Source organism: Canis aureus, chromosome 3 (assembly GCF_053574225.1).
Source record: "Canis aureus isolate CA01 chromosome 3, VMU_Caureus_v.1.0, whole genome shotgun sequence".
In the NCBI taxonomy this organism is placed as follows: Eukaryota; Metazoa; Chordata; class Mammalia; order Carnivora; family Canidae; genus Canis; species Canis aureus.
Window position 1 is genome coordinate 52,099,860 of NC_135613.1, and position 24,932 is coordinate 52,124,791.

Consider the following 24,932-nt stretch of genomic DNA (forward strand, 5'->3'; position numbering starts at 1 on the left):
TCAGGGTAACAACCTGGGTCTGCACATGTTTAGGCAATAATTGCTATCTGCTCACAGGTCAGGTTGACTGTTTGAAACAATGAAAATCAGGGCCTCTTGCCTCCTCTAGCTTTCTACTTTTCACTCATGTCCCACAAACCCTCAATGCGTTCCGGTGGTAATTCTGTTTCAAACATCACTAGGGGGGATCCCTGGGTGGCGCAGCGGTTTAGCGCCTGCCTTTGGCCCAGGGCGCGATCCTGGAGACCCGGGATCAAATCCCATGTCAGGCTCCCGGTGCATGGAGCCTGCTTCTCCCTCTGCCTCACTCTCTCTCTCTCACTGTGTGCCTATCATAAATAAATTAAAAAAAAAAAAAAAAAAAAAAATCACTAGGGCTTTCAGAATAATAGGCTAAAGTTTCAGAACAAGATCCACTTCGAGCTCTTCCTAGGCTCCCAATCAGGAATTTTGTATATAAGGACTGAGGATTAAGCGATTCAATCCAGGAAGCCAGGCAGTAACAACGGAATTTTTAAGAGACTTATCCGGTACAAAATGCTTTGCACAGATGTAAACACTGATCGGATTCACATGTTAATGATCCAACTGGCCACTTCTGTTTGCTTGAATCTTCTCAAGATGTCTCCAGTTCCAGGCAAGGAGATAGGATTGCCTACAGCTTGGCACACAGAAGCCTAATGCCTAGGACGGCTCCGGGTACAGCTAGCTTCTTGGTGATGTTAACCAGAGTTGGCTGCTGGGATCTTAGAGGATCAAAAGGAATTTTAAAAAATTGTGCTTGAGCCCAGAAGAAAGCCTGTAAAATCACTTCCTTGTGTCTGTGGGTTCCACCCATTAATGGCCTGCCAGACCCAAATACCTGGGAAGAAAACAGGGTGCAGAGAGAAGAAAGAAGGAGAAGCTGATTCTGGAGGACAAATGAATCAATCCCAAAATCTGGATTCAACAGTGAGTAATGGAGGCCAAGGGGGTGCACTCTTTCTATGTCTATCATTCATGTGTGATTTCAGGGAGAGAGCTATGTAATCTTCTATTGCACTAGCTAACGTTCTTCATCAGTGTTTTAAGTCCACCCAGCATGGAAACCTACTGCTGAGTGAGGCTCTGGGAGGAGGGAAAGACAAGGTGAAAAGAGAACAAGGAAGAAACAGAGCTAATTCAAAGACCATAAATATCTCCATTGTTTCCACCCAAAGGCAGTAGGTGCTTTCAGTTCCCCATTTTGTTTCCACTCTTTCCCAGCCAAAGCTCTTTTTTACTTCCTTTATCTTTGTTTGGCTCCAGTCAATATCATGACAATGAATATAAACAAGGCATGATGGTGTCCCTTCTTTTCTCTGCCAACCTCATTAAATCAGCCAAGAAGAGCTCTAATTTGTAGCCAGGCTACTTCAAATTGACCTTATTTATTTTTTTTTATTTTTAAAAAAGATTTTTATTTATTTATTCATAAGAGACACACAGAGAGAGGCAGAGGCATAGGCAGAGGGAGAAGCAGACTCCCTGCAAGGAGCCCAGTGCAGGACTCGATCCCCGGACTCCAGGATCATGACCTGAACCAAAGGCAGATGCTCAACCACTGAACCATCCAGGAGCCCCTCAAACTGACTTTAATCAGAAAGTTGCCTCCTCTCAGTTTGCCTCCCTGGACAACCAGCCACCAGGCAAGTGAAGCAATTAGCTCCAGGGTGCCTTCGTACCTTTTCGTGAGCTGTTCCCACCACTCGCTTGCCTATCTTCTCTTACCTACCTGGTATCCTAACTCACCCAGCACTCACACACACCGTCTCTACAGTCCATCTCCTTCCCATCCCTCAAGGGGCAGGCAAGGCTCCCACCTTCCCTGACAAGCCTATCTCTTTCTATGGTCGTATAACATGTGTGTATTGTTCTGGTAGAAAGCTCCTTCATGTCTGGCTTTCTCAAGTCTGAAGAACTCAAGGGCAAGATCCCCATCTTAGTCACCCTTTTATTACTAGCAACTCAAAAGTGAAAGAATGACCTTTCACCAGAGGAAGGTCACATCCCATCAAATCCTGCACTTCATTCTTTGCATTAAGTGAGGACAGATGGTCCATACATAGAGGATGGGAAGAGTCATGATAATGGACAGGACTATGCCATATGCATGTGTGTGGTTCTGGGGGCGGGGGTTTATACAATGAGCGTAGATGCAAATATCCTCCATTGTCCATTCATTTATCTGTCTCTTCCCTCTTTGTCACCTAACCAACACCATGGCCAAAATGACTACAGTAAGAATTGAGGCACATAAAGAGCTTCAATGCATGCTCAGCATATGATGGTAAATGAATTAATTGAATGATGGGATAAATGAATAAAAGCAATATGATTAGGAGCAAGTTCACAAGATGTTGGAACAATTGCCTACAATTGCCTTTATGGCGCATGTGCTGAATAAGGCACAAATGCTTAATAAACATTAGTCATCATCACCATCATCATCATCATCATTAATATCGTCATTGAGTGCCTGGTATTTCTACTTAGCAATGAATCTATGACTATTAAAACCTGATGCCCATCATTATGATTAATATTTAAGGTTCTGGGCATTCCAGCCAAGTGCAATCAAGCAAGCAATAATAGCAGGCCGTATGTGCCAGGTATCGGGCTATGTGCTCTACAGGCAACGTTTTGTTTAATCCTCAAAAGATCCTCGTAAAGTAGGTATCATTATTTCTTTTTACAACTGAGTAATCTGAGCCTCAGAAATTGGGTAAATTGCAGAAGATTTGAGTGAGTAGGTGGTACAGTTAGAATTTTCACCAGGTCATGTAAATGTTTGAAATAGCCATGCTTTTCTAACATTATACTATATTGATCTATATAAGAAAAAGAGGCAAACATTCTAAAGATCGACACCCATTTCTTGCAAATAAACGATGATCTCTTTGCAAAGCCCAAGATCCCCATCCTACATAAAACAACATAATAAGACAGCAACTAAAAGCTAATTACGAAAAAAATGCTCAAAAATTTTGCCTTTCTATAGACCCCTGATATTTTGTTCAAAAATGAAGTGGTATTCAAAGGTCTCATTCTTGGATCATGTGGCTGGCTCAGTTAGAAGAGCATATGACTCTTGATCTTGGAGTTTGAGTTCGAGCCTCATATTGTGTGTAGAGATTATTTTAAAAATAAAGATCTCATTCACAACAACAATAAAAAGATCAAAATATTACATCATGTGCCCCAGTCCAGAAGATGTGCTTTCTTGTGGTGCCTCCCTGCCCCAGAAGCACCCTGCCCCAGAAGCTAGGGCTTCTTTATCTTGAGGATAAAAATTTAACCACCTTTTTGGCAAAGTGGGAGTGAAACTTATAAATAACATTCAGGACCTATATTAAGAAAACAACTGAAAAACTTTACCAAGAGATATACAGTAATGAGAATACATTAAAAGACATACCCTATTACCTTCTCACTCTGGATGAGAAGATGTAATATTGATAAAATATCAATTTTTTACAAATTTAGTTTTACCTTAATGATGCCAGTAAAAACTCTGACAGGACTATTTTTCTGAAACTTCACAAAATGATTTTAACATTCATATGGGAGAACATGCACAGTACAGAAGCCAAAAACATTTTGGAAAAGAAGAGTTTCAAGAAGGACTTACCACACAAATATTAACATGTAATATATAGCACAATAATTAAAGCAATATGTTACTGGCATGAAATTAGGAAGACAGAGTAATAAAAAATAGAATAAAAGTATAATAGCAGACCCAAGTGTGTGTGTGTGTACATATATGTAATATTTGATAAAGGTAAAATTTGAAATCAGTAAAAGAAAAGAAGAAGAAGAAGAAGAAGAAGAAGAAGAAGAAGAAGAAGAAGAAGAAGAAGGAAGGAGAAGGAGAGGGAGAGGGAGAGGGAGAAGGAGAAGGAGAAGAGGAAGAAGAAATAACTCAAGAAATGGTTCGGGGAAACTGGCTAACCCATTTAGAAAGTAAATGTAAATACCAAATTCACACACACTATACCATAGATATAAATTCCAGATGTGCTACAGTTTTAGGTGTTTTATGAAAGTAAACTATAAAACAGAGTAAACATTTCTATGTAATTTTTAGCAGAGTAGAGCCAAAGTGTCTCATCAAGGGCAGAAATCTAAAAGGAAAAAAAGAAAACCCAGAGATTTGACTAAATATAATTTTGCAGTATTTGCAAGTGGAAGAAAAAAATTGAAGAGCAAATGGAAAATCCAAACTATCCAACTTATAAGTTATACGGTAGAGGCTTCATTCCTCCACATGTAAAGATCTTACATGAATCAATTAGAAAGGGATAACTATGGCTTTCACTAAAAGTTCAGCAAAAGTAAGTTACAAAAGAAACACAAACAGTTGTAAACTCTACCAGAGATCAAGAATTGCACCACAAAACATCTTTGAGACGATGCTGCTCCAGCGATCAAAAGGGCAATGATTTTCTGAACCGTTATTTAGATTTGAGGAAGAGGCACTTTCACGCCCTGCCTGTGAGGAGTATAAATTTATGCAGGCTTTCTGCATAAATTTTATTCATTTTTATTACAGATGTGAAAAAGACCTCAAAGTAATAGTAACCTGCCCTTGAAATAATAAGAAAGAAGTTAACCACACATGCAAATAAACATTTAGCTTTTAGAAATTTTAGCAAATCATTGTTATGGTCATGACAGACCGGACATAGTTTGAATTTCAAACTTTAGAGAAATCATTTTCTTTCTTTTTTTTTTAAATTTTTTTTAGAGAAGTGGTTTTAAAAAGTGGTTGTACATTTACGCCATGGAATATTGTACAGATATACGAATGTATAAAGAAGATGCAATATATGTGTATTTATATAGAATATATAACAATCTATTGATAAACAAATATATTTAAACATATGGTGAAATTATTTATATATATTGTCTATAATGGAGTATTGCTAGGTCATAGAAAAGAACAAGATCTTGCCTTTTGCAACAACACGGATGGACCCAGAGGGTGCAATGTTAAGTGAAATAAATCAGAGAAAGACAGATATCCTGTGATTTCATGTGCATGGGGAATCTGAGCAACAAAATAAACAAATAAACAAAAGTGGAAACAGGTCTGTAAGTACCAAGAACAAACTCACGGTTGCCAGAGGGGCCTGAGCAAAATGGGTGAAGGGGAATGGGAGGTCCGGGCGGGAATATAGTCAATGGTATTGTAAATTGTATTGTGGTGTGACAAGTGGTAGCTGTGCTGGTGGTGAGCCCAGCATATCATGCGGAGCTGTCCAATCACTATGCTGCACCCCTGAAACTAATGTAACACTGGGTGTCATCCATACCTTGATTTTAAAAAGTGATCATACATGTGCCCAGGAAGACTATGCTGCCATTATAAAGGATCTTGTGCTGTCGTATTTTAAGCCACAAAAGAGGGACACCTGGGTGACTCAGCAGTGGAGCATCTCCCTTCAGCTCAGGTTGTGATCCTGAGGTCCTGGGATCAAGTCCCGCATCAGGTTCCCTGCATGGAGCCTGCTTCTCCCTCTGCCTGTGTCTCCACCTCTCTCTGTGTCTCTCATGAATAAATAAAGAAAATCTTTAAAAAAACAAAAAGACAGAAAAGACATTCTCCAAGATGATATATTCTGTATCTGCAAAGGCTCGACAGCCACATGCAGCTTTTGAGTGTTTAGAATATGGCTGGAGCTACTGAGAAACTGAATGTTTACTTTTGTAATTATTTTAACTATTTCTAATTTGAACAGCCACATGGGGCTATTGGTTGCCACAGAGGACCATGGGGATCTGGAGTTTGATCCTATTTTTATCTCCATATATACATGCGGTGGTAATATGGGAAAGATGTATACCCGAATGTAAGCAGTGGTTATCCCTAAGGACTGAGACTGTTGGTGTTTTCTTTGTTTAAATATGTTTACATTTGTTTTAATATTGGAAGGGGAGTTATTTGACAAATAGGAGCATGAAGTGCTGTGAAGTGCTTTGGAAACACTTCTGTGTGTGGGGAGAGTGGTGACAACTTGGGGCCTCTCACGCGGGTCCCCGATGGCTTTGCCTGGCCACCCAGATGGATGCGTATTTAATTGGAGGTCCCAAGGCCACCGCCTGTCTCCCTGAACACCGAGGATCACTCCCCCCCAGAGTCATGGCCCCAGGCATCGGTCAATGTCACTTTGCCAACAGCTTCCTTAACTGATGGGCAGAGAGTAAGAAAAACTTGCGTGGATGCTGGGACAGAGGAGGCCTGGTTTTAATAGAAGCCTCGCCGACGTTGCGGAATCAGCCGAGCTGCTCCCAGTCTGCAAGGCTTATCTCATCCACTGTCAGAGCTTTTCATCACATCATGCACCCCAATCCGGGGAGATTTGCTTCTCATTATGGCTCCCAGCCCAGCTCCCCATCCCCGGAGGCAGGCCCAGGCAGGCCTCCAGGATGAAAAATTATCCAAGCTGCTGGGTGTTGGGTGTATTTAAGAACCACTCTGGTACTGAGGGAGTCAGAGCAAGAGCAGTCCTGCCAGATGCCCGGACCTGGGGCTCCTCTCCAACCCTTGAGGGCGGTCACGTAACACTCCTTTGTCTTCACGTGTGTCTGCTTCCCCACAAGACCAGCCCAGAATAATCAGGCACAAATGCAACCCTCTCCTTCCGCGGGCCGTTCATTGATCAGTCCCAGGGAGGACTCAGCATCCTTCTCAACACATCGAGAACTGACACATCAAAAGAAAGCCGTCTGACCCCCAGAAATTAAATTTTGTTGTCAGATTAGATTGTTCAGTGATAGCGGAGCCCCTGTTGAAGCCAGAGTCTATATTTTTGGATATTTGCAAGCAAAAGGCAGTGATCTCTTACATCCGTGAACTGCTTGACCATTTGTAGAGCACTCTCATGCACATCTGAAAATCTCAAGGGCCCTATGAAATAGACCAAAGGTTCCTGATTCTGGCATTTTCCTCCACATGGCATTGCTGCTCTACTCAGCCAGGAATAGAAAAGCCCAAAGAGACCCAAGCCTGTCCACACCCAAAAACATACCAGCGGAGCGGTGGATGCTTGGTCCCATCGCCTAGCATTGGGCTAAAACTTGGCTTCATCACTTACTAATTAGGTGACCTTAGGTAATTTCTCAACTTCTGTAAATATCAGTTACCCAGCTATAAAATGTGGATAGTAAAATCTTCTCCCCTGTAGAGTTTGAAAAATCAGTCACGTTACCCACTGCCTAGTCTACTGTAGCACTCAGCAAACAAAGGTTCCCTCATCCATTGGGTTTTTACCTAGGCCTAGGAGGACAACCCCAAAAACTGGCCCGTCTTCCAGTATGGGAAGAGGATCTTTGTACCTTGACCCACCAAAGCAACTGTGTAAAAGATTGACAAACCACCCAGAAGAGAAGGCTTGGGATTTGGACAAAGATGCAGAAGGAAGTAGTTGCAAAGTTATTTTTCGGGTTCCTCTTGAGGTGGACTGATTGGCTTATAACCTCGGGAGGATCAAGCCTGAGGTCCCAGGACTGAAATGGCACCCAGCATGCTCAGAGATGGGTGTGATAGAGATAACTGTCTCTAGTAGGGCGCTTTTAGACCATTCCAGCTCTCTCTGGACTGTGCCAGTGAGCCACTGCCTCATCTCATGGCCTCTGCCTTATGCCTGGAAGAATGAGCCTTCTCCCCCAAAGAATGTGGTTCCTGACAATGTACCATCCCATGGCCACACGTGGTAAGCACAGTCTTATGCTGGCCAGAACCTTTGTTCCAGAGGGTAGTGGGCATTCTTCAGAGTGAGTAACTTCTGGGCACCTGGGTGGCTCAGTGGTTGAGTGTGTGCCTTTGGCCCAGGTCCCGGGATCGAGTCCCACATCAGGTTCCCCACAGGGAGCCTGCTTCTCCCTCTGCCTGTGTCTCTGCCTCTCTCTGTGTCTCTCACGTATAAATAAATAAAATCTTCAAAAAAAAAAAAAGAGGGAGTAACTTCTTAATCTTATAAAGATGAAGTTTCTAGGAATACTTTGTGGTGGAGCGTGGAGAGCATTTATATCCTAGCTATTGTTTGACGGCATTCCCCATCATTTCTACAGCAGCTGGGGAATTTGTCACTGGGAGACACAATTTACCACCACCAAAGACCCCGGGGGAATTTGTCACTGGGAGACACAATTCACCACCACCAAAGACCCCAGGAATGCCAAGAATTTGAGATCCTGACCCTTGTCTGCCTGGTCCATTTCTCAGGGCTGTTTGCAGCAGGTCGCCTTTAGGGATGAAGTACCATGGGCCCCTAGCCAGGGAGCAGACCTATTTACCACTCATTCGAAAAACAGTCCCATCCACGTAATTTGGTGGATGGAACTGGAGGGTATTATGCTGAGTGAAGTAAGTCAGTCGGAGAAGGACAAACATTATATGTTCTCATTCATTTGGGGAATATAAATAATAGTGAAAGGGAATATAAGGGAAGGGAGAAGAAATGTGTGGGAAATATCAGAAAGGGAGACAGAACGTAAAGACTGCTAACTCTGGGAAACGAACTAGGGGTGGTAGAAGGGGAGGAGGGCGGGGGGTGGGAGTGAATGGGTGACGGGCACTGGGGGTTATTCTGTATGTTAGTAAATTGAACACCAATAAAAAATAAATTAAAAAAAAAAAAAGAAAAAGAAAACCAGTCCCCCAAACTCGGAATTCCTCTTCCCTAATACAACTCACTGTGAAAGCATCATTCTAGCTCTGTATTACCCCGCCCTCCCCCATGAGACATCGGAGTCCCAGGGAACTGCCAGCAGCATGGAGCTCAGGCTACCACCCAGGCTCTAATAAAGCCTTTTGTCTCTGACCCAGACCTGTCCTTCTCTGATTCATGCCCTCTGCCAACATCCAAGAAATAAAAATAGGTTAGGCAATAGCTCAGAAGTAGGATAAACTCCCCAAACCTTTATAGTTCTTGGCACATAGACGTTGCCTCTTAAACAAAATACAGCATTTCATTGGGTTCTGTCTCGGATAGTTTGGGAACTGGGGTATATTGTACTAGACAGGACCACCAGAGCGCCTCCAAGCCAGCACCCTCTTCTAAATGAGGCCGTCCGGTGAGGTAGGCCAGGTGACTATCCCCACTCTTAGCGACAGCTAATTGGACCTGGAACGGGCCCTGGAACTGAAAGCGGCCAATACATGAGCTGGCCAGCAGTCTGTGATGGGTTTGGGCCCCAAAACATGACTTGGGCCAGGTTCACTGCTTCAAGAAACACACAGCCAGCAGCAATAGCTGAACGGAGGTGTAATTGCAGTCATTGGCTGAAGCTCTAAGAAAGCAGACGCTAGGAGTGAACAAAACCAGTGAGGCAGACAAAGGATACAAAGAATCAGGGGAAGAAATAAACCGGTTAGTGATTAGACAGCTCACCAGACCTGAGCTGTGCTGAATTACCATCAGTGGTGCAACACAGAGCAAAGACTCACCAGCTCCAGCTAAGGAAGTCCACTGAGGCATCTTGGACCCAACCCCCCCACACATTTTGGGGTCCCTCCCCCGATGTGTCCAACTGACACTTGCCTGCATTTCTATCCTGGGGCTCCATTGACAGGGGTCCCCCAGGGAACCAGCAAACCCTGTAAGCCTTCTAGCCTTTTTTATTACTTCATGGTAAACCCTGGACAACTCTCAGATGCAAAGCAATATGGCACCCATTTAACGTAAAGGAAATATAGCACATCTCTGTGAAAACTGTGTCTTAAGCCAGTTAGAATAGAAATATGTAAATAAAGAAAATATATAAATAAAGAAAAATAAATTTTAAAAAAGAAATATGGAAATCATCTCATTAAAATTACAGTATTTCTCAGGGCACCTGGGTGGCTTAGTCGGTTGAGCCTCCAACTCTTGGTTTTGGCTCAGGTCACAACCTCAGGTCTTGGAATAGAGCCCCACATTGGGCTCTGTGCTGAGCATGGGATCTGCTTGGGCTTCTCTCTCTCTCTCTCCCTCTGCCTCTGCTTCTTCCTATGCTTATGAACTCTCTCTAAATAAAAGCAATCAATCAATTTACAATACTTCTTAATACTTGCTTTTCAAGTTAATATACAGTAAGTTTGTGTGTGCATACGATTCTCTGAGTAAGTAAAGATCTGTGCAAACAACAATACAGTAATGATGTGGAATAATTGTGCCCTCTCACAAAACTCCTCCGTGCTGCCCCACCTCACCAGTTACACCCTCACCTCAACCCTACCCATCGGCATGTGCTGGCCTGTCATCATATACGTCTACCTTTTTTAGAATATCATGTAAATAGACTTATATAGTATGTCACTTTCTGAGATTGGTTTCTTTCACTCACATGAGGCCTTTTAAGTCCACCTATGCTGCTGGTCATACCGATAATTTGTCACTTTTTTCGGTGGATAGTATTATTGGTGAAGGTTCTATAGTTCGTAATGCATTCACCTTGCCAGGGCATCCTTCCAGGTGCCCCCTGTTTTTGGCCACCTACTGTCTCCGATCAGCTCAAGGAAAGAGACAACTAGGACAGGAAGCCTTGTGTTGGGGTGTCTGATTCTCGGGGTCATGCTGCCTCCTCCCTAGAGCTTGCTTCTGCACCACTTCTTTTCCCAGATACTGCTATTTCCACAGTGAGGGACCATATACTCTACATACTATTGCACTTTGTACTTGTTTCTTCCCGATTCTATGTGCGGTCCTGTATACATGAACTCTATTATGGCTTCTCTGATTTCCATGTTACTTCTCACCTTTCAGATTAAAAAATAGTAATAAAATAAAATAAAATGGATAGGATCAACCCGAATAGTAGCAGCATACGACACATGATCCACATAATATCAACGGACTTTTTTTTTTCACATTCTTGTTTTCCTCGTTCCCAGGCTTCTGTCCTACATTTAGCATCATATATGACAAACCACATTGGCACGATCCAGTCCAAACCACACGTCACTCTGGGGGAAAATTAATAACAGCCTGAAGAACAGTAATGCAGGGTTGTAACAGTAATGCAAATAGCTGAGTTTAAAATAAGTTTTAAGTCATCCCAATCGAGAGAGTCAGTAAACCATCAGGTGAAATCAAACCCAGGAGTCTGTGAGGAATCAGAGCAAATGATGTGGCGATCATATTCTAGAAATGGGAACAAATGCTCCAGGTCAATCATAGTCCAGCCCCATCCATCATGCAGGTACCATCTGTTGAATACAAAATACTCTTCCAAGCACCAAAGAGCACAGTTAACTTTTCAGGGCTGATGCTGACGGTGTTTTGCATTATTCTGAATCACCTCAGTTTGAGATTTCTATTATTTTCTGGATGGCTCGACCCTTATTGGGTGAGCCATTTGCAAGAGAGGCAGCATGCTCTTATCTCAATGTCTCCAAAGCTATCAATTTCTCTATGAAGCACATTGTCTCCACCAAATGAGTTGTTAGAAGGTTTGATTGATGGTGGAAGCAAATCAAGCTTTAATGAGCTGCCACATAATTAAAAAACAAAACAAAAACAGTTATACGCATTTAACACTCCCACATACTGACAAGGACTGAGCAAAATTCTTCTTCCAAACCCATACTAGTTCCCCAGCATTTTAATTAGGATGAAACAGCCCGGTTTCGTATCAGATTTCTCCTTGCAAGGGATCCAGCTTCTGCAGGAGTGAGTCTGTGTTTTATAAAGTCTCCTTTCCCCAGAAAACACTACTTATTTTCATACACATTATGATAGGCAGCATGGTGGAGTTACTATTCCATTAAAAGCAATTTTGAAAATTAGCCTCTGGAGACACTTACCTGAGTTCAAATCCTGGCTCTTCCACCAGCTAGCTGTGTAAACTCAGCCAAGTTATTTAATCTCTCTGGCTCTCAGTTTTCTTGACCCTAAAATACGGACAATTCTATTTGCCTCGTAGGATTGTGGTGAAGATAAAATGAGTTGTTAATGTAAATCACTTAGCTCAGTACGAGGCACATGATGGGATGCATTCGGCACATATTAGCTACATGCTGCCCAGAACATTCTTCCCTGGTTTTACCACCTTGTGCTCAGGTACACTCAGACCTCAGGAGATCACAAAGAAGCATCTTCCACTTGAAGGAAGTGTCTCATTGGTTTCCCTGTCTGTCCAGTGGAGGTTCGTGGAGCCCCCAATGTCCAGAGAGAACTCCACACGTGGGCTAAGCCTACTGAACTTGATGATAGTTGGCTCTCCCCTAGATTGGCTTCAGAACTGCCAAGACTGTTTCCGGTCCAGGAAACATTCTTCGTCCCCCTGGCTGATATCAGGGTGCCACCAACTCCACTCAGTCTGACCTTTTGTACACTCAATTTTTTAATTAACCTTGGATCAGCAAAGCAATATCTGTTCTCCAAATACAGTCATATTTTATGCAAGCAGTGACAAGCTAATTAAGTTAATTATTATAACACCTATCTGTATAATGAAACTAAGGTTGGATGATCCCAGCTGCTTCTCCTTAAAGTGCATCCCAGTGATGATTAAAAAATAATTAATATTTCACCAAAGACAGGAACAAGAAGTTAATTAAAAGACGGAGGTGCAGTCTTAATGAAACATATCCAATTGTGCTCACCACTGCACTCTGCAGCCAAATCCCTCCTCAGAATGTAGATGAACACCAGTGAACATCAAGCCTTTCTTGAGAGCATGTAGAGATCATTAACATCTCCCACTTGCCCCATCCAGCAAACATTCTAGAAATTTCTCTTTGCCTTTTAATGAGGTAAAGGCAACTCTTTTATTTACTTGGGCAAAGTCGATTGGCTTTGAAATGAATTCCAAATCTGAACCAATAATATGACATTGGGGGATGCTACTTCCTCAAAACTGTCACTTCTCTGACAGTACTGCTGACACTCAACTCCACAGGAAAGCTCTCACTAGTCCCATTTTTATCTAGCTGATTGTCCTATCTTCAAAAGGGAAAGATTAAATTAAATGTCATGGTTGAGAACATATAGAATTTTCCTTGGTTCAGCTAGTTCAACTTACATCTTTTGTATTGTAGGCACTGGTTTTCTTGCCAAGGGGAACAGAGAGATGCCTGAGCCATATCCATAGCCAATCAGATAGCTTGTTTGCTGGGCCCACATGACAACGAGGATAGGGGTGCCACAAATATTTTGGTTGGCAGAGAATCCAGGGCCCGGGCCACACTCAGCCAAATCATGCTGAGGCTTTAGGAGTTGAGATTGGAGTCATCTGTAGAGGGGATGGGGACTGGCAAAGTTCTATTTCAGCCAAAATTAGAACCAAAAGTAATCCTCCTCAAAATTGGAAGGCCACAGTCCCAGTCATCATTCAACCACTGAGCGATTTGGTGTTCTTGGATAAGAGACTTTGCCGCTTTAAGAATCTGATGTTTGTTTAATAAAATAAGGTGATTGGATCTGAACTCTGGTAATGGCATCATTCGTGAATCTAAGATGTCATCTGAGGGAGTTTTTCAAAGGTTAAAAGGAGCTAGGACTGGTATTATTAAACCTATTTTATAGACAAAAGACCTCCTACTCTTATAACTTCTAGAGATTTGTCAAAGTGACTTTTTCTCTGAACCTCAGATTTCAAACTGAACACCAGACACCCTGATTTGTCATTCAGTGCCCGACCATTGGTGCTGAGAGCAATGCATCCACCAGCACCGTCCCAGCCTTCTTTTCCCATAAGGAAACCCCTCCTTCAATCTGGTCCCAAGACTGAGGAGACACCATGGTGGATAAACCAGCAGGGTCACAGCTCAGCAGCAGAGCCAAGAAGGTGGAGTCTGCTCCACTTGTTTCACTGTGTTTTGTTTTCCCATTGTGGGATGCTCCCTTGCAAAAGGGGAAGGGCCACATCCATAAAAAGCAGCTTAATGTAGTCAATCCATATGGGACTTCGCTCCAGTAACGAACCCTGTGGCGCTCATCATTAACACCTCATTTGCAACAGGCTCTCATGGTCTTCCTCTCAGGAAGCAATTACACACACATGCCACCCCCGCCTTGCCTCGAAATTGTATCCTGGCCTGGGGTGGCCGGGCCACTAGCAAATCCTGGAGGGAGGGGGTTCCCTTCTCATTTATTTGGAATGGGGGATTTCGCAGCTGGTGTCTCGTGAATGTGAAGACATTTTAGAAAGGCCTTTGGTGCCTGTAGAGGGATGGGTGAGAAGAAACAGGGTAGGGGTGGGGGGAGGCTGTTCAGTGGGGGAAACCCAGATATCTAAGTGGGAGTCTAGAGGTCTGGGCTGAGCCATGCCATTGTTCCGGAGGGGTCGGGGGCAAAACAGCCTGGTGTCCTTAAGAGGGGCTCTCTGCTGCCCATCTCCTAGGGCTGCTTTCTCCCTGTTACAAAACCACCATGAACTCCTTCCCCTAGGCGCTGAGAAATCATGCATGTGTCTTGGGGAAGGAAGAGCTTGTAGAAAAACATCTTCTGTTTATGGGCAGAAGTCAAGACTGGGTGGGCATCCCTTAGCTGCTACCCTCCCCACCGTGTGACTCGACAGTGGTCACAACAGAGAACATAGAACTTTTCAGACATTACTTCTTACTGATAAAATTTTCTCATAGCCACCGTCTCATGTGAGCCACAGACAAATAAAATGGCTGCTACCATCATCCCCATTTTACAGATGAAAGAACCAAGGGCCAGGGAGGGTAGGTGGCTTGTGGCTAATGGTACATGGATCCTAAGTGGTTCAAGCATCTCTGTGGAGCCCTCACCTGCAAACACTCCTCTCCCTTCACCCACTAACCCTTTCCCCCCAACTCCCCAGAAGGCTGCTCCTTCCAATGCAGAATTCAAGGCATTCAAGTTCCTTTAGAAGCAACACTACTGAGTCAGTTTGGCACCATCCCTGTACCGGAGCTTAAGATAACTGGATATGTCAGAAGTGAAATTAAGGGGACTTGAGAATGCAATTTAGCTTCCCTAAGAAACCCACGCCTTCTTTTCTGAAAGAAACCCAAGCCCTCTCTATCCTCCTAGGATGCTCTGTGTGTCAGCTCTCCCGTTTTGTGCACTTTAGACTTTCAAATGGTATGAGGCAATTCAGTAAGCATGTGCCAAGCAGGAGAACCCTGCTAGTGGAAAGGCTTGGGCTCTGGGGTCAGACCTGGGGTTCCCATCCCAGCTTCCCCATGCAACACATGGAATTTTGAGTAAGCTACTTCACCTCTCTGACCCTTGGGGTCCTCCTCTGTAAAAGGCAGGTAATAACACTGCCTGCCTCCAAGGGTCATTCAGAGCTAGATCCCATGCAGACAGATAGGATTAGCACATCATCTGGCAAACGGTAAGAGCTCAATGTTAGCTATTGCCATGAAATTTCCATAGCAGCATTTAGTATGGTGCCTCACTGAGAGATGGCTAAGTCCTGCCTTCAGGGAGCTTATAGTCTAGTGGCTAAAATAACATACATCACAGGACACTAAGTGTGGGAGAGAAGAGCAGTTCTTCAGACTTGTGCCTGCACCAGAATCCCCTGGAGGGGGTGTGAAAACACAGGGCTTTCCTGTGTTTTGATTTGGTATTAGAAGCTGGGCCTACTCCCAGAGTTTCTGTTTTAGAAGGTCCAGAATGGGGCCTGAGAGGTTCCCAGGTAATGCTCCCACTACTGTTCTGGGGACCACACTTTGAGAACCATGGGTCTGGTGAAAAGAACAGGATCTGGGAGCACAAAATCCTGGGCTGCCCCCTATTAGATACGTGAGTTGAAGCAGTTGTATGATGCCACTGAGCCAGCATGTCTTCTTCTGGGAACATGGTTGAAGGGTGGACGGGAGGAGGGTACGTAACTGAGCAATCAGCATGTAGGAAAGATGGGCCTTGCTGTTGGGCCATAATTGCCTTGGCCAGCTGGGCACGAGGTAGCAGAAGCTAGAAGGAGGCCCCCGTCCCAGCTGGGATGGAAGGAGGGAAGTAGAGGACAGGGAAGTCTCAGGGATGGGATGAAATTAGAGTAGAATCCTAAACATTTGGAAATCCTAGGATGGTAACATAAATGCTTTGAGCCCCTGAGTAAGACGCCCTGGGGTATTGAGTAAGGGAGTGATTAGAAGCCTATTTAAATCTATCTTGATAGACTTTGACCCTTCTGGACTTTGAAATAGAGTGATGGCAGATGGCCAAGAGGCACCCAATCCTCTCCACCATGATCTCTGTAATAAAGGCTTCCACATACTGTGGCTTCTATGTGACATCAAGATGGGATTTATAGTCTATGCGGCAAAACACCAGAAACAGTTGTGTCAGACCAAAGGATTAAAATAAAACGAGCAACTTCTGTTACCCAAGCTAGTTTGCTGTTGGCACTGTGATCCATTCATCTCACTCACTCATTGTTACAATTCAACACTTCACTCACTCGCAGTTTGAAAATGTTGATGTAAAATGTGGCAGACATTTCCTGAACACACCAAAAATTTGACAACCAATTCCCAGGAGAGCCATTTGAAATCGCTCAACGTACTACTCACCCACAACAGAATCCAGGGCCCTGCGTTCACACTGAGTCTTGGTGGTTACGATCCTCTCCTTCGTGGACATTTGCCTGGATCTCGAAGCCGCAGAATATGAAGCAATTTGACATCTGGCAGCTCCTGCAAAAAGCAAAGATGCAGGGTGGAAGAGGAGCTGGAGGGTTCAGAAACCCAAGAGAAGGAATTGGGGCTTTGGCTATATAGATTGACAGCTTCCAGAGGGAGCCAAGGGAGCCCAGCCTGGAGGGGAGGTCCTGACACTGGACCCAAGCTGGGGATGCTGGGGGGTGGTGGGTGGGGGACTGAGGAGGGAGGAGCTCTCAGCTTCATACCTAGGAGCCCAGACATAAACAGCGGAAGAAATATGCAGCCTCAGTTTTCCTCCACCCATGGCCCATCCGATAGGTCACTGCCTATAGGAATGGTCAGCTTGGTTGTGTCTGCCTTCAGGAGCAGACCAGGGGTTTCTCCAACCATATTCCCCAAAGTGCTCATAATCAAGAGGCACTGGGAGTGCCTGTCCTTTGAAAAAAAAATCAGTATCGCTGTCTGTTTCCTTGAGAGCAACCTCAAACCAGATGTCTGCAGGCTGCTACTGGCAGGGTCCTCTGTGTTTCCAGACCCTTCCCAGGCCCTTCCTCCCACAGCCATCACCCCTCTCTGGTCTAAGTTCTCCTTCAGTATGTATGGAAAGGGAGCATGCAGGTAGGAATGTTCTGGTTGGTTGGTCCTCATCAACTTTCCTTGCACATAAACCACATAGCCCACGACCACTACATAAAATAGGCGGTGCTGAGTAAAAGCATGAGTTAGTAGATACAGTACTTCCCAAAGCCTGACATGCCTAGGACTCACTTGGGGCCCTTGTTAAAAGGCAGACGCTGATCCAGTGGCTTTGGGAGGGGGGCCCGAGCTTCTGCTTTTTGGACAAGCTCTCAGGTGATGCTGATGCTTTTGGTCTGTAGACCAGACTTTAGATAGCAAGATCATAGGAAATGTATTCAAACCAGAGCAGAAGGGTCCTATTATTCTGAGTTACCCAATGGGGTCAGTGGGGGGTAGAAGGTGGTGAGTTAAAGGTATGAATCTCACCTTAGCGATGGTTTGATGCAAATAGATTTTATTTGTGCCGCAACTGCCCATTATCATCTTCAACTTAGGGATTCTGGATGCTACTTGGTTGGATTTTTGGAGCATATTTGCAGTAGAAGGGAATCATGGGAAATGACACCACCCGGGGTAGGGGGGGAGAAACCTGAGCTGGCCTGGGAATCAGAAGACCTGGCATCAGCCTCAACCTGTTCCCATTGCCAGGGCGAGCTCCACATGTGGCCATTGAAAAATGGGAAGAAATCGTAATTGCCCTACTTAACCTAAGAGGGCGGCTTTGGCGATGGAGCTAGATGAAATATGGGAAATTTCAATGCAATTTCAAATGATCAAGTACTGACAACCCCGTTGGGCTGAGTGGAGTATTAGTGAGTCTGGGATGCAAAGTAACCCTCTTACAAAGAAGGCTGCAAACATTTTCACTGTCACACATAGCAACGCCTTATCCTAAATTGCATTTTAATACGCTACCCCATTTTATTATCCTTCTTACAGGATAATAACGGTGCTTGCAGCCAAAGAAGATGTTGTATTATCATTACAACATTCACATAAAACAGAAAGTGATCAAACATCCCGGCTCGTTTTCTTAATATCGTAACAGCGAGATTTATACAAGTCTGCTTAATTCAGGCTTGGCCAGCTTTCCAAATGAACTGTCTCCAGAGAGTGGCCTTTCTGAAAAATGGCTCACTTGGGCCCCATGTGAATTCCTTTCTGATGTCAAGCTCTTAAGGAAAGCATTACTGAAAGTGTCCCAGCCAACACATCCAAATGTTCCTCTCTGCTCGCGGGAAGATGTCACATTCTTGGACACGTTTCAGGAGGACCACAAAAGAAGTTAAGTTTTGAAGTTTCATTTTTTGAAATGGCCACCTAAAAAAGAAGCCCATCTTCATGAGGCTGAAGCCCGGTCAGAAATGAGGTCTCTATAAAAATAATCATCCCTGGACGAGCGCTTGCCAATGGGCCCGAGCTCCTGCATCCAATTTGTATCACATTGAGACAAGTGATGTTCCAGTCTTGGGTCTGTATATTACACAATTATAGAAATGTGATTTTCATTATGTTCCTAAAGTGCTAGTTGTTATTACGTTGGCCATGGGGCCATACTCTCTGCAGATGTTCTTGGAGCCGTACTGTTGTTGCTGCCACCACTGCTGAATTTCCCGATCTCAGTGCCACATTTGTCCTGTGAATGTAGAATCCTGCTGGGGCTCACAGGAAGTCCTCCTCAGCCCCCTGGATTGTTTCTGATTGGGCTCAACCTCTGGGAGAAACTGGACTCGTGCAAAGCCCAGCCGAGCAAACCGAATTCTCCCCTCCCGGTCATCATTAACCCTTTTCTCGGCAGGCAGCAACTCACACAAATTTAAACCAGATGGGTGAGACAGTCTTTGCAAGAGGGAGGAAAACACACTTTTATAGGCTCCACATGGAAAATGAATAGGGGTGTGTTTCATGCAGTGGCCGTATATTTCAGGAAATCTGTGTTGAGTATTACTCCAAGTTGGAATCGGCTGAAGGTTCCGACCTAGTGGGGGGAAGAGGTCTTCACCAATCTCGGGTAGAGAGATGACCCCACTGGCCATCCCAATAGCCCTTGGGACCAGGATGTTACAGGTCACTCTGGGTCAGTCGCAAATCAAAACTTTGCTTGATACTATCAGCTTAATCACTCAGCAACTATATGTTTGTATATTCAGCACAGGAGGGTCAACAGGCTTTAGACAGGGTTCAGCCCCAGAAGTTTAGGACAAGGTCAGAAGACGTCACCTCCTCCAACTGAAGGTAATGAGAAGTAGCATGGGACTGAAGCAATTAGCCATCCGTAGGGGTAAGCTGCCTTTTAGCATCGCCTTACAGATGAGGTTGGGATGTTCCATAAATCTCCACCTAGAATGGAGACCTCTGAGGTCTTCATGGCTGTTCAAAGAGCCAACCTGAGGACTATACAGCAGCTATTATTGTGAAGCTCAGGACTGGGGGAGGAGCTGCCCTGGCCATGCTCCTGGCAGATGAACATCTCAGAATCCAAAGGGGCAATTTATCTAGTTATCCCACCTTGAAGGAAATAACACACAGGAAAAACCAACGCCCTTTGATGAATTTTGTACTTGGCAAGCCAACTCTCCCTACTGACACAGGAGAATTACCCCTATCAAAACGGATCCCACAATGCCCTAATAAACCGAAATTCCAGTAGGCAAAACTCACCTGAATTTGTGGAAGAAATCACACTAATGAAGCCTGAATGTCCCTGGGGGAGATTTTCTAAAACTGAACCCCGAACTAGTGAGGACCATACAAAAGATTACCCATCTATCCATTCATTCAATCATATATTCCATGAACTTGCAATAGTGCCATTTCCATCCTGGATATTGGCTTAGTCATTGAAAAAGTCAAGGAAATTTCAATGTTCCTGCTTCTTAAGAAGCCTCGAGTACATTACAGTGTTTTAGCCATGATTTGTGATCAAGTAGAGAGTTATGAAATCAATTTAGCTGGTTACAAACAGCACTTAAAAAAAAAACAAATTGAATAAGATGAAAATTAATAGAAGAGAATAGAAACTATTAGCATATGTTGGTGTTTGTCATTTTTACACCGCTGAAAATACCAATTCTCCAACTCTCTGACACCAGCCAGTGTCCAGCAATTCAATTCAACTCTGACGAATGAGTTGAATGAGTGCAAATGCCACATGTTAAGGGCTCAGGTCCATTTCAGATGCCAACTGCAAAGGGCAGGGGTCTCCAGGCCCCTGTATTTTTTTCTGCCTGGCTGACTACTAATTTAGGGGTTCCCATGACACCCCTCAGCTTTGATAGTTTGCTAGGACAACTCACAGAAGTAAGAAAAGGCTTGATAGAATATATCAAGGATATAAATGAAGAGCCAGATGAGAGGTACATAGGGTGGGGTACCCTCCAAAGAGGGTCCTGAGTGCAGAACCCTACATCCCCGTGGTGTTGATGTGGACTTGGGTGTGCTCACCAACCCAGCAGCTCCTCAAACTTCATCACCCTGAGTCTTCTACAAGATTTCATTATGAAGTCACAATTGATTAAATTGTTTTCCATTGGTGATTAGCTCAATCTCCAGGCCCTCTACCCTCCCAGGAGGTCAGAGGGTGGGGCTGCCAGCTGTAACCTTGTTCACAGGTCAGTTCCTCTGATGACCAGCCCCCATCCTGAAGCTGTCTAGGGAGGCGCCCAATGGAGAGTCACCTCCTTAGCACAATGGAATGGGTTGTAAGGGGCTCCTTGTGGATAACATAAGACACTCCTCTCAGTCAGGAAATTTCAAGAATTTTAGGAGCTGCTGTGCCAGGAACTAGGGGTCAAAGACCAGGTCCTTTTCACTGTATCACAGTTGCACATAGTAGGGATTAGTGTTGCTTTGTGGAAGTTTTTTTTCTCCCATGTTCATATATGTGTATGTGTGTGTGTCCTACTGGAGGATCCTCCTACTGGATCTCAATAGAAGAGGTATTTCTTACTATGGATTGTCATGAAAAAGTTTGAAAGCTCAGGCATTTAGACGCATATGCTTCCCAGAGTGCCCCATGAACCCTGACTCATACTCTGTGCTAAGGCTTCAGGGGGGTCTGACCATTGATGTTTCCCTAGTCCTTAAGCTCCTCTTTCTGGACATTCACTTGCCTGGTTCCTCCTACAACACATAGGGTTCTGGTCGTCTAATGAATCCTGCGTCCCATAATGTGTTGGTTTTTTATAATGATTTGTGTCCATGTCTTGGAATCCCACTGAAACTTGTCTGCGCTTCTTTGTCTGTTGTACAAGGAGTGATGTGAACAGGTGGGAAAGGCTCTTTCGAAGCAGTAACATTGACCGTGGTCTTGAAAGCCAAGCGGGCTCCCCACCAGTGTTAATGAGAACATTACTCATGACACTTGTTGAAAATGATAAGGAAGCCTTTATTTAAGGGAAACTATCTAGATAAATGTAGGGACCACTGCAGCTGGGGAGGGAGGCTAGGCTCAACTTGAAACATAAGAAGGAAAAGTGGGAATTTATCGCCAAGGAGCACGGCAGGGTCTAGTGGATGAGAAATTACTAAGAGGAAACATCATTGTATTTGATGTTAATGTTTTTTACGTACATGGACAACTTCCTGTATAAGAAGTGGAGATCCAAAGGCCTGAGAGCTTCTACACCATTTCGACCAACAGCGGTAGATCCATTGTGGAAACGTGAATGAGCATCTGGCTGTTCATTCATACCTTTGAATATCTTTTGTAATAATAAGTAGTCTAATAAGTAAACTGAGACAAGACAAAGGAAATGGGGCGCTAAATTGTGAGAAAGTGAGTAGAACAAATATGGGAGAAACAAAAGGAAGATGGGGATCATTTTAGTGGGTTTGTCTGTACAGATTCTTCTCAGAGTGGACTCCCCGGCTCTGGTGGCAGGGTTCTCCTCTTCCCGGTATAGATACAGGGAGGGGAGCTCTCTGAGATATGGTGATTTATAATAAATACATAGTTTGGTCTCTGTTCCTGCTCTCAGCTTGTAAATTGGGGTGTCCTAGGAGATAAGAGTGATGGGAGCATCTTTTGCCATAATATTTGTTATCATGTCCTCAGTTCCTGAAATCATTTGAGAGCCATAAAGGTGATATAGGTAGGTGTCTTGTTATTCATAACCAGCCCCTTTCAGCCACACCTGAGTCGAGGTCATCAGGTGGCTTTTGGAAATCCCCTAAAGATAGGGGATACTTTGCCAGGGGAAACAGCCACAGTTAGAGGGTTCGAGTTTTCAGGCCCACCCCTGACTGCCAGGGAGGGGGGAGAGCTACAGGTTTTATCAATCCCTAATGATCAATGATTTAATCAACCATGCTTCTGCAATGGATTCTCCATTCAAACCCAGACGTAGAGTTCAGAGAGCATTCAGATTGGTAGGCCAGAACTCATCCATGTGCTAAGCCTCCACATGGACAGAAGCTTCTACTTTCGGGACCTCACTCTACACATCTCTTCATCTGGCTGTTCATTCACATCTTTTAATATCCTTTGTAGTAAACAGTAACCTAATAAGTAAACTGGTTTCCTGATTTCTGTGAGTCGCGCTCTCAAATTAATCAAACCCAAGAAGGAGATTGCTGGAGCCCCACCCCCCCACCAGGTCTATAGCTACTAGGTTAGAAACACAGGTCTCTAACTTACACTTGCTTGGCGTCTGAAGTTGGGGGAGAGGGTAGTCTCATAAGCCTGAGCAATCTCCATGTAGAAGGTGTCAGAAGTGATGTGAATCTCAGGGCGCCTAGTTGGCATCAGATAATTGCTTGAGAAACTACCGATCAGAACTGGTATGAGGATCATACTTCCTCGTGGGGAATTTATGACCTGCTTTAAGGTAGAAAGGGGGAGATCAGCAGTGAGCCCTTCCTACATCTGCTGATTCTCAACTGCCTTCAGCTCAGAATAATCTGCATGCCAACATGGCATGTGTTGGGGTGGCAGGTTCTAGAAGGGGCAGTGTGTGTATGCGCGGTGGTTGGCAGGAGGTACCCCGTGTAGCTGTGTGTGACTGGGATGGCTCCTTATGTTTCTCGTGTCTCAATTTTCTTTCTTTCCTTTTTTTTTTTTTTTTCAGATTATTTATTTATTTATTTATTTGAGAGAGAAAGAGAGAGAGTGCAAGCCAGTGGGGAGGGGCAGAAGCAGGCTTAGGAAAGTGTTTGGCAAAATCAACATTAGCTAGTATTAGTTTCATTTGAACAGGGACACAACCTTCTTGGTTTGTGCAGTAGAAGTTCAAAGCCAGCTAGGACTGAGCTGGTGGACGTGGGCCCCGTGTTGGAGGGCTGACCTGGGAAGCTCAGGTGCAGGCTTTGAGGTCCTTCCTGTGTGGTGTGAGGGTGTGGGCTGGAGAATAGCCCCCCAAAAAACGTCCACGTCCTGATCCCCGTGACCTGTGGCCTTCCACGGCAGAAGTGGCTTTGCAGATGCAATCACAGTGAAGACCATGAGATGGGGAGATTGGCCTGGATTATCCAAGTGGGCCCAGGTGAGTCCCCAGGATCCTTATAAGACAGAGGCAGGAGAGTCAGAGAAGAAGATATGAGGATGGACAACGAGATCCAAGTGGCCAACGACATGGGCCGAGGCATGTGGGTGCCTCTAGAAGCAGGAAGGGACAAGGAAACAGACTCCCCTCCCTCCAGAGCCTCCGGAAGCAACACAGCTCTGCCAACCCATATTAGACTTCTGAGCTCCAGAGCTATAAGAGGACAAATCTGTGTTGTTTTAAGCCTCGAAGATTGTGGTCATTTGTCACAGCAGCCACAGGAAGCTGACCCAGGGAACCAAAGGGAGAAATGTGGCTTAAGACGCATGTGTCAGGAGCTGGCTGGGGCCAGGAGGAGCTGTGCCCAAGAAGGGGCCCCGGGGGCCATCAGGAGAGATGTAAACCCTCCGTGTCCTGATGCCAGCACTGGAATCTCATCAGGCTGCACTCCGAGTGATTGGGGGTGGGGGGCCATTTCTGCCTGGGAATTATCATTCTATAAACTGGAGAGCCAAAGTTTTCAAAAAGCAAAGTGCCTTCCATGTGTCCAACTTGCTCCTTCTCTCTATTCAGCAGAAAGGCAAGAGCGCAGGATCCTAAACTTTTCCAGGAATTGGCTCCAATGTCCACACTCCACAGGAGGCCCAGGGAGACGAAAGGACATGCCCCAGGGCCCACCTCGTTCTCCCCGAGCAGGGGCAAGAGCTTAGTGAACCTTTTGCTTCCCATGCAGGGCTCTTTCCCCCGCGCCCCTGCCTCTCCTGGCTGAGGCTGGGACACCCGGGAAGGGCAGGGAGGGGAATTAGCGATGTCCCTGCAGGGAGTGCTGCCCATTTTTCTGCAAACCTAGAACCTTCCTGGTGCGCATGCTCTGTCCAGGAAGAGAGGAGTTACAAAAACAAAACCGATCTCCTCTCCTGAAATTCCACTTCCCCAAGTCAGGGAGGCACCTGCCCCCTATCCCCCATCTGAGGCTCTCACCCTTTTACCCAGCAACCCAGTTCCCAGCTGCAAAGGGCTTCCCCCTACTTATGTGAATTTGGCCACCACCCTAGCTGGAAAGTCCTAACCTCTGGAAGAGTAAAGCAGAGCCTGCCTCAAGCCTTGGTACAATTTTCTGTCATCTGGAAACTTCCACCCAACATCTGCTTTGCAGGACCTGCTCTGTGAAGAACTCAAAGCCTTTTTCATTTATTTTCCTGCTTGTCCCGGCAACAACCTCAAAAGGCAGAGAATGGCAAAGAGCCATCTCTTAACTTTGCAGATAGGCAGGGAAAGGT

The 24,932-nt window shown here is 44.8% G+C and overlaps 1 protein-coding gene across 1 annotated transcript in view; it reads right to left on the minus strand.

Annotated features, from left to right (window-relative positions):
• Nucleotides 1–24,932, minus strand: part of LOC144310896 (uncharacterized) — a 187,428-nt gene that overhangs the window by 146,533 nt on the left and 15,963 nt on the right. Inside the window, exon 3 of the mRNA XM_077892587.1 lies at nucleotides 16,502–16,624. Coding sequence (XP_077748713.1) covers nucleotides 16,502–16,571 — 70 coding nt within the window. The 5' untranslated portion in view covers nucleotides 16,572–16,624. The remainder of the gene's footprint in view (nucleotides 1–16,501; nucleotides 16,625–24,932) is intronic.